This window comes from Ursus americanus, chromosome 9 (assembly GCF_024610735.1).
Source record: "Ursus americanus isolate L20-20 chromosome 9, mUrsAme1.1.p, whole genome shotgun sequence".
NCBI classification, from domain to species: domain Eukaryota; kingdom Metazoa; phylum Chordata; class Mammalia; order Carnivora; family Ursidae; genus Ursus; species Ursus americanus.
The window spans coordinates 33,543,237-33,553,286 of record NC_142135.1 but is presented as its reverse complement, the minus strand read 5'-3'; the positions used below and the strand labels follow the sequence as shown (position 1 = coordinate 33,553,286).

The 10,050-nt window shown below is 51.1% G+C and overlaps 1 protein-coding gene across 1 annotated transcript; it reads right to left on the bottom strand.

The window, feature by feature from the left end:
• Nucleotides 1-795: 795 nt before the first annotated feature.
• KLF10 (KLF transcription factor 10) lies at nt 796-7,664 on the bottom strand. The gene is made up of 4 exons (XM_045805835.2): nt 7,277-7,664; nt 3,908-4,141; nt 2,881-3,793; nt 796-2,401 (listed from the first exon to the last, which is right to left on the bottom strand). The coding sequence occupies exons 1-4, from the start codon at nt 7,310-7,312 to the stop codon at nt 2,142-2,144; spliced, it is 1,443 nt and encodes a 480-aa protein (XP_045661791.2). The 5' UTR covers nt 7,313-7,664; the 3' UTR covers nt 796-2,141.
• Nucleotides 7,665-10,050: the final 2,386 nt, after the last annotated feature.

The following is a 10,050-nucleotide window of genomic DNA, read 5'->3' as shown; positions in this document are numbered from 1 at the left end:
CAAGAAATAAATAGCAACAGGTGCACAGATAACCCGAGATGCTTGTCTTGTAACTGGTGCCAAGTGAGTACATTACATTGCCCCTTACCATGGGTGTTCAACAGTGAGTCAGACTTCAGGTCAATGGTTAAGTTGGACACTGTGAAAGATGTTCTCTCATGACAAGTGGGTTTCAGAGCCAACTAAAATAGCAATCTCCAGAATTCTACTCAATACACCAAGTAGCATTTACAGCTCCTAGTTCCACTGACAAGTGACTAGCAAGTGTTTCTCTTCCCAGGTGTATTACCTTTCATGCAGCTTAAGTACCAGTATGTTTATTGCATTTAAGGTTTCACTTAATGGCCTGAGTTAATCTAACTTCCAGAGGTGAGTAATTTACGCTCTATTTAATAGGTCAGGCTCCTTTTCATTTGCTGCAGCAGCCTCATTGCTTGTAATTATTCACCGTGGTATGCCCTTTAACTTAATGCTACTTAAGGTTTTGCTGAGAGCCAAAGCTATATTTCAATCCCAAATCATCAAAATGTAGAAGAATGTTTAAAGATTAAAATGTGGTGGTTTCTTAGACTGGGCAGGCTTGCAAATTATCTCAATGAATATGTGGATACTGACTGGCCTCACTCTGTATACTCTCTGTAAATTGATTCATGTTAAGGAGACACTCCTACAGTTCTAAATTTCAATGAAGCTCCTGGAGAAATTCAGACACTAAGTCTTCGGATAGTACCGTAAGTGATCGCTGTCACAGTTAGACTGAGAATGGTTTTCAACAAAAGCAATCAACCAAGTAAATATACCAAAGGAAATTCTTTATTGTAAACAAGATATAAAGTACAACAAAAGAAATATTGTGCAAATTGTAAATCACAAAGTTTTTTTTATTAAAAGAAAATTCTTGTTTTCGAAGGGTCCAGCAAGTTTTGATGTCAGAAATCAATACCCAAGAGAAAAATGTTAAATGGGAAGATAGTGCCATTTTTCACTATATATTTTAAACAATTTACTTTTGTCTTACCACTGTATCATCCACTATATAACAGAATGTAACAGAAATACTGTTAACAAAAGTGAATGTTTTAACCAACTTCTACTCACCCAATTCCACCTCCCCCCCTACCACCCCACCCCAAACTCCTATAAATTAACAGGACAACATCTGTCCATGTGAATAATGGTCACTAACTTTCTAATTCAATAAAGCACACATTACATCCTCATAATATAAGGGTACTTTACTGATGACATAAGCCATCTTTTCCAAGGAGTTATCTAAAATTCTTGGTATCCCTTCTTTACAATATATATTTTTATCTTCAAATTTTTTTTTTCTAAACAAAGTGCAATGTATCTTAGAGTCTACAGAAAACACATTGGTATACAATTTTCAAATCTACACAAGAAACTGCAGGCAAACTAAAGTTCAAAGCATAATAAAATGCCTAAATATAGTCATCTGTTAAACTTTCAAAACAAAAACGCAAAAAAAATTGTAGCTATATTTCAAAGCAATTAAATTATTGAGGATTCCAATTCTTTGGGCCCTCTTTAGCAATATACAGCTGCTTAATTCCAAATGTTAGCAAGTACAAAAATGCTAGTTCTAGATATATTTAACAACTACATCCACAAAGTTGACTGGAAAGACTAGGAATAGTAAACAAGGTAACTAGGAAAAGATGCCAATATTCGTAATAATACAAATCAATTTTCCATCTCCATCTCTGTACCGTAATGTTTATTTCCAGTCTCTCTACTCTTGAAACCAGTGCTTTAGAAGAATCACATTGAAATGTTGGTCTCAAGTATAAATGGTGAAAATGAAGTAATAAATTGTGCACACAAATTCAAAATCTGTGCTACCTGTGTTGACCTCATCTGAAACCTTCAAAAAATATTTAAAGGAATAAAAGCTTTCTCCTCTCTCTTATGTGATAAGAAATGAATCCTGCCACTCTGTGACCTGCTTGTGGCTGCAGCACTTCTTGTCCTCTAACCCAGGCTGAGCCTTCCCCTCAGGCTGCAGGGTTCTGCTCTCGGCCCACACTGGAGGGCCACAGACTTGCAGTGGAAGCATTTTTACATCACCACTGGCTCCTGGCTGTGACCAAAGTTACTTCTGATTCTTGCCTTCTGAGTGGTCACTGCGTGGGGGCAGGGGTTGGAGGTAAGGCAATGTCGTTTAACTTGCTCACTTCCATCTGCCAGTTTGGTAGCTTCTTGGCTGACAGATGGCGCCGGGCATGCTTGGTCAAATGGTCACTCCTCATAAACCGTCGGTCACACATGGGACAAGCAAATTTCTTTTCGCCTGTGTGGGTTCGCCGGTGTCTGGACAGTTCATCAGAACGGGCGAACCTCCTTTCACAGCCTTTCCAGCTACAGCTAAAAGGCTTTTCTCCTGAGACAAACAAATTCAGATCATCATTACTATGCATTTACCAAATCACTGGAAATCAAATTGTATCTAAATACATACATGTTAAAATATCTTAAGAGAATCTTCTCAAAACAAAAGCTACTAAATGAATCAACTGTTAAGTGAATATGTGTACTGCTCTATTTTCAACTTTCACTGTCACATTTATAGGAAACTTCCCTGTATAAAAAGCCAAAAACAAAAAGGTTTTCTGACTTCAACTGTGGTACAAAGACTTTAGAAATGCTTTACTAAAGTAAATATTCACTTAAAGAATCATTTGCAAAATTAAGACAAAAACACCTTGATGAAATCTTTTGTAGGAACTTGTCCTGGTAATACCAGCCCCTGAACTGGCTAATAAAGCAAGTTCTTCTTTAACAGGCTTGGTTTGTATTTGTGATCACGGACTAAAAATATTCATCTAAATTTCTAAGATACAAATAAGAAATGATTGGTACCTGTGTGTGTTCTCATGTGGGCCTTCAGATGAGAGCTTTTGAAGTATGTCTTGCCACATCCTGGGTGACTACAGATGTGACTTCTTATCCTGGAGGAGTCAATCTGAGGAGTGACTTTTGCTGCAGAAGGGGAAAACCCTGGAGCAGGGGCAATAGGAGAGAGTCTGGTGCCATTTGGGCTCACCACTGGAGGCTTTGGGTTCTGAACAACGGGCTGGGGTACGACAAACATGACAGCGCCTTTGGGCACCTGAGTGCCCATGAACACAACAGGTGGGCAGACAGCTGGTGGCTGACTGGGTGGAGTGCTAGGAACGACTGTTGTCACAACAGGGTTGTTTGCAGGGAGGGGAACCATCTGACAGATGACTGGCATAGGTGGCACTCCCCCTGTTGATACTGCAGGTGGAGAGACCAACACTGACTTCTGTTGTGGGGACACAGGGGCTGGCTGAGGTCTACAGATGACGGTTTCTGAGGAAGGCACAGAAAAGTCATAAAGTGCAGGACTTGCTTTCTCATCAACATCTGCCACTGTGTTTCTCTCACACTTGGATCTGTTTGGTGACACAGCTGCACAGGGTATGTTTTTTCTGGCAGCCTCAACATTTATGTGGGTTCTTCTTCGAAAAGAATTGTCCTGATAGTTGAGAATGCTGGCTGCTTTCACTGGACAAGATCGGTGGTTACACAGCTGGGCATCAGCTGTATGACGAATCACACTTGTGGCCTGAGCCTTGGGGAGTTTGGGGGCAGGTACTGGGCTCTTATCTTCCTCTTTGAAAGGGGCAGCGATGTGAGGCTTGGCGGTATCTGAGAATGATTTGAAGTGTCCAGTAGATGGCGCTGATGCCATCAAATTTGACACTTGAGAGGGTTCAAAGTCAGAAGGACTGTAAGGTGGAGTCAAACACTAGAAAAGAAAAACATACAGGCAAAGGGCATGAGAAATTAAGTTCATTATATAAATTACAAAAAATGCCATCATCTGCATTCTCATCTTAAAAACATGATATATGATACTTACAAATGCTGGAATCGTATGAAAATCAGGTGTACCCGGAAGTAGATTCTCTTCCTCAGACATATCAGATACTGGAGTAACAGGTCTGTTTTCAATGTATTTCTTAAAATCAGACTTCCAACTGCAGCTCATTGACATAAGTGCTTCTACAGCTTCAAAATCACTCTTTTCTGCAGTTTTGTTCCATGAATACACACACTCTTTTGATCTTTCAGAAATCATTTCCATCCTTTCCTCCTAGAAAAAAATATCAAATGATTATAAGCATATTTTTGTCATCCAAATAACACACAGAGCAACACACAACTTTTTTCTTTACAATTTGCACAACTTTCCAAGTTTCTGAAATAAATTTTCTCACCCCAACTAATAATAATGGTAAAAATCAAATCTTCCTCATTTTTTCACACTTAGAGTTGAACACTGATATGCTTGCCAAGGTCTCCTATTTACAATAAGGAGACCAAGGCTAAAGATAACAATGCATACATCATCCAAAAAAGAGAAGAACCTGATTTAGAAATTTTATATTCTTCCCAAAGTAGCTATCTGCAACTGGGGTCAGACAAAATAACTAAGGGAAGGCTCCACAAAAGTTCTTTTTTCAATACTACAGGTGTGGCATGAGGACTTTTGAGATACCAGTTCCTAATACGGGGAAAAAAAACCCACAACTTTCTTAAAAAGGCAAAGTGCAGTGGACAGAGCTCTGGCCTGATGATATAGGCATGACCTTTGGAAAGTCTCCTTCCACTTTAGAATAAAATCAACAGCATTGAATCCTCAGTCTCTTTAAAATTACTGCATTAGGTTATTTGAAATCTTTCATAGCTTGATTATCTCTGGTAAAGACAAAGAGTGAAATATGTGGAAAAATCCCAAAGCTTTTTGAAACTTCAGGTTTTTCATGTTTATGTTCCTTTTCACTAGATCTATTTAACACAATGGTTTGCTATGCACAACGATGACCAGCTACTGCACTACTACTAAAAAATGGCCAATCATAAAATTTAATCTTCTACCCAGAATTCGCAAAAAACTGACTGTAATGAGTCTGCAGTAGTCCAATCGAACATATTTTCTTTTTAAAATAACTGTTTGATGACAAGAATGACAGCACATGCTTGGCAGTTTTATTTATACAACTCCCTCTATCAAGTGTTCAACGATTCATATTAAAGTTCCTTAAACTGCACTTTAAAAAAAAATGGTACTACCCACCACCTCCCATTTTCCATTAACGTGATCCTATTCTTTTGGTCTGAGTAGAGATCTTGTAAAAATACCGAAAAGCATTCTTTACGCTGCAAGGTATTATTCTCAATGCTTGTTTGAAAAAATGCATACACCCTTCGTGTTGAAATCCTTAGAAAAGGAGCCACCGCTTTTGAAATTTCACTAATAACGCTATTGCATAATCGCGCGCCCCTTTATGTAAGCTGCAATGGACAGCGCTTGTATGTGTAAAAGCCTCAAGACGCCAATGCAAAGAAAAGCAAAAGCAGAAAAGGCAGGCAAGCAGGGAAGGGGAGCGTGAGCTGGGAAGGGCAGGAAGAGAAGCGGGGAGGGGAGGAAAGGGAGTGGGGCTCGAGGCAGGAAAGGGAAGAGCGGGTGGAGGCACGGGCGGGGGAGGCAGACGAGGGGCGGGGGCGGACGGCGGGGGAGATCCTCGCTGGCGGGGACAGACGGATGGGGCCGCCCTAACCTCAATGAGGCTCGCGGGTGAGTCACTGGGAACATTCCTCGCCGCTCGCACGTCCCCGCGCCCCTGCCCCCGCCATTGGCCAGCCTGCCCGGCGGCTCGGGCCCGGATTGGCTGGACCGCGAAGGGCGGGGGCGCGGGGGAGGTGGGGGCGAGGCATGTGAACAAAGCGTGATCAGCGGCTGCTCCGGGCCGCGCAGGAAACGTGAACTGGGAATTGCCGCGCCATCACCTTTCACCTACTTCCTGAGCCCGCGGGCCCCCGCCCTCGCGCCGGCCGGGGGGGAGGGGCCGCGGGCACCGCCGCCAACCGCCCGGCAGTGCGCGCCCGAGCCCGCGGGGAGGGGCGGGGCTGCGGGCGCCGGCTCCGGGAGCGCCCGCCCCTCCCCGCTCCCGGAGAGCCGCCGTTCCCTTAGGAACCGACAGCGGGGCTGGGCCTCGCTGCCGCCCCTGGCGGAGGCCGGGGCTGGGTCACTCGGGGACGAGAAGCTCCCTGGGCGCACCCGCTCCCGGCCCACCCCCCAGCCTCCGCCTCAGCTGCTGGAGGCGGAGCCGGGTCCCCGCGGAAACCCGGCCCCCGCCCTCCTCCCGGCCGCAGCCCCCGGGGATCCGGCCGAGCCCTCGGCGCTTCCCGCCCACGCCGCCCGCGGGACCTCAGACCACCCCGTCTTTCCCGCAGACGCTGCGCCCCCTCCCCGCGGTTTCCGGCAGCTCCATCTCCGCCCGCCGAGTCTCCACAGGTTCCCAGACGTGCAGCCCCCACAGGCTCCGGCTCCAGACGCGCGGCCCCACGGCCCGCGGCTCCCGCCTCGACACGCGGCCCCCCGCGTCTCGCGGCCCCGGCTCCCCCCGCCCACATCCCCCGCCCCGCTGCTGGCTCTCGCTTTCCACCCTCTCATCCTCAAGGCAGCTCCCTACACCCCTCCCAGGGGGTCCTCAAAAGGCGGCCACTTGCTCCGCGGGGGATGGGGAGTCCCCTGCCGACGTCTGGGGGCGCACCTCCTCGTCCCCCCTGGGCGGTCCGGGCCCCACGTGCCACTGCTCCGCGCCCACGCCGGGCGCCCCCCTCCTCCAGCCCCCCGGCTGTCTGCTGAGCAACCCCAGTACCACAAGCCTCCGCTCAGACCCCCGAGAGGGGCAGCCCCCTCGCTTCTCCTGTGGACACCCCGCCCCTCAAATGCCAGTAAGCAGCCCCCTCCCGCCCTGGGTCGCATTCCTGATCCAGACGGCGGCATCTCTCCCGGGTGCCAGGTGCAGGGTAGCCCCCTTCTCACACACACCCCCCCGCCACTTCCCTTCCACACCTTCCCCTGTCCTCGCTGCCAGGGCAGCAGCCTCCTCCTCACTCTTCGCGCCCCTCCAGTCATCCTCCCCCTCACCTGCCTCAAGTCTCCCAGCGGAGCTGCCCCTTCCCCTCCTCATTGCACCTTGAGCAAAAACCCCTGTCCCTTCGTCTGTAGATCCCAACCCTCCTGTCCTAACCCACTCCGTGACACACACGCCCTCACCAATGCCCAGTGTGCAGGCAGAAAGCCCCTTCCTCCCCCACGACTCCAATGCAGCCCCGGTCCTCTGGCGCCGCTGATGTCAAGGGCTCGGGGTTGGTGCCCGGGCTGGCCCCTCAGACGCAGTGAGGAAGGGAAGGACAGGGGCATCCCCAGGTGACTTACCGCAGCCTGCTGGAGAGAAGCGCCGAAGTTGAGCATGGTTGGCTGCCTGGCCGCCGGCGGCGAGCTCACTGGCTGCTATGCTGCTTGGCTGCTTGGCCACAGACGGACGCCCGGAGACACTCGACGCCGCTCCCGCCGCCGCCGCGCTCCGCGCCGTCTGCCCCCTCCCCATTCAGGTAGCCTCTCCGCCTGCCCCTCGCCGCGGGCGGGGGTGGGGGCGGGGCCTGAGGCCAGCCAATCAGCGACAAAGGTGTGTGAGGCGCCGGCCAATGGGCTCCCGGGGCCACGCGTGATCAGCGGCTGCCCGGCAGCGTGAAGCTTGTGTCAGTGGAGCGTGTACACAATCCCCGGCAGCGTGTTCCCTCAGTCCTGCCCGAGGGAACTCCCGCCGCCACCTGACTCAGTGACGCCCCCCACCCCTCGCCCACCCTCCCCTGCCTTCCTCCGCCCCGGCCTAGGGGGCGGTGCCGCGGGCGGCGGCCTAGCCCGGAGGCGCGGCGGTGGCGCGCCCAGGCACTGCGGAGGGCCGGCCCCACGTGGGAGGTGGGGAGGGATGCCCGCTCCGCCCCGTCCCCTCCGCTCGGGGCCCCATCTCGGCCCGCCGCGGGGTGGGCGGGACGCCGGGCAGCCGGGCGGGGGAGGCGGCGGCTGCTAGCCAAGGCACCCGAGCCAAGAGATTTGCATTTGGAAGCGCCGTCCTCTTAGGCGTCTGGCAAGAAAGCAGAGCCCGCTGACCGACTGAGCTGCATTTCTCGAGCGTTTGCTGGGTTTTGCTTCCCTGAGCTGTGGGGAGCACTGAGGCGGGGAGGGCAGGGGTGGGAACCCTGTCACTGAGCCGACACCTGCTCCTGCGCCCCCCGCCCACGCCCCGGCCACCGGCGCGGGCTCGCCCTCGCCTTCTAGGTTGCAGGCAGCAGTGCCCGCCCCTGCCCTCCCCGCCCATCCTTCCTCCAGGCAGCCGAGAGAACGGTGTGGGGACTGCAGGAATCCTTGAGAACTGGACCAATGGGGTGATGAGGGGCTGTTGACCCGAGTTTTTATCCTTCTGTGGCGCCGACTCTCGGTTGCAGAATCGAGTTTTGAGCTCGATGGAAGTTTAAATTGCAGTCTACAAGCTGTTTCAAAGGTAGACCCCACCCCCACCCCGGGCCAAGGCCTCCGGAAACGCCCTGCCTGGAAACTGTTTGTGGGGAGGGGTCTTTTAGGGTCGCCCAGCGCCCGCCCGGGCGCGCCTGGGGGTGGGGTTGCTGCGGGGACGCCCGCCTAGTCAAAGACACACCACCCCCTCTAAGGTGCCACCCGCCCTCCTATCCCCTCAACCCCACCTCCGACCCCCTGAGCTGGTCTGAGGGGAGCCAGGGCCTCAGATTTGGAGCCGGTGACTCTGTTTTCGTTCCCAATTTGCCCCCTTTTGGCCGTTGGGTGCCAGTTCACAGCAGCTGTTGTTGGGAGAGTCGGGCAGTGATAACCCGGCTTAAAGCAAACTAGAGATTTTACCTCCTTTGGACAGGCTGAACACGTGGCAAAAATCACTGCCCCTCCTTCAAGCTGTCTCACCTCTCGTAACTGAAAGGCTAACTCAAGTGACCTTTCTTTCCCAATAACCACAGAATGAGCATAGAAAGGGAATTTAGAAACTGGCAAATCCATGAACATCTTCCAGTGATTCCTTCTGGTGTAGCTAAGGCCCAGGGTAGCCAACAACACTAGTAATAATACAGCTGACCAGGGCTGGGGATTGAATGGCCGCCTGTCACTGCCTTTCCTGAATCAGCTGGAGGGGTGCCAGCTCAGCACCCCAGGCAGCTCTTCCTATCTCCCCTCCACCCCATGCCCCCACTCTGTCTGCAGGGGTGTCCCTTCCTGTAGGCTTCCTTCCCCCTGGGCTGTCCCATCCTGTTGATCCCAGCCTGAGGGGTTGGAGCAGCTGGCCTTGGGCACCTGCTACAGGAGTGGAAGCTCCCCTCTGTGCCCAACCAGCAGGCCAGCCTTCCTTCCTGTCAGGGAGCCGCCCCCTCGGGTGGCCACAGCCAGCCACCCCTCCAGGTCTGGACCTAGTCCCTTCTTCAGGAATGTGGGGCCTGCTGGCATGATGCCCCAGCACGCTGAGAAGCAGGGAGCATTCATGGCTTGTGGGAGTGATTCAAGACAGGAAAGAAAAGAGAAAAGGGGTAGGAGGAACAGTGTGGTGGTGGCACAATTCCTAGAGATTCAGAGAAAGATGTTCCTTAGGCACCTCAGACTCAACATTACCAAAACTAAAATCATTTCTGCTCCTTCCTGTATGGATTCGTCATCTCCCATCCAGCCTTCACCTTCTCCCTCAAAGCCCTGGGTCCAGTTTGTCCCCAGATCCCGACAGTTTTGCCTCTATACTATCTTTTCCTCACTTTTCATTTCTGTCCTTCAGTTGTCACTCTAGGTCAGTTGGTATCAACTCTCCCTTGCATTAAATAGTCTGCAATTTCCCCACCCCAGCTGATTTTTAGGGCCCAAGCTCTCCATACTGCCACTAGAGTGGGGTTTTGAAAGTCACGATCCAATCATGACACTCCCTACTTAAAGAGGATCCTTGGCTCCTGTTGCCTAGGAGATAAGAGGCTATTCCATTCAAAGCTGTATAGTCTGCCCCCAACTACTCTCCCGACCCTTCCAAGCTCCTCTCCCACGCAGACATACCCTTGCCCAAAGCCATAGCAAATGACTTGCTGTTCCTCAAACATGCTACAATTCCACATCTCTAAGCCACGTCCTCATTCAGTAAAGATTGTGTT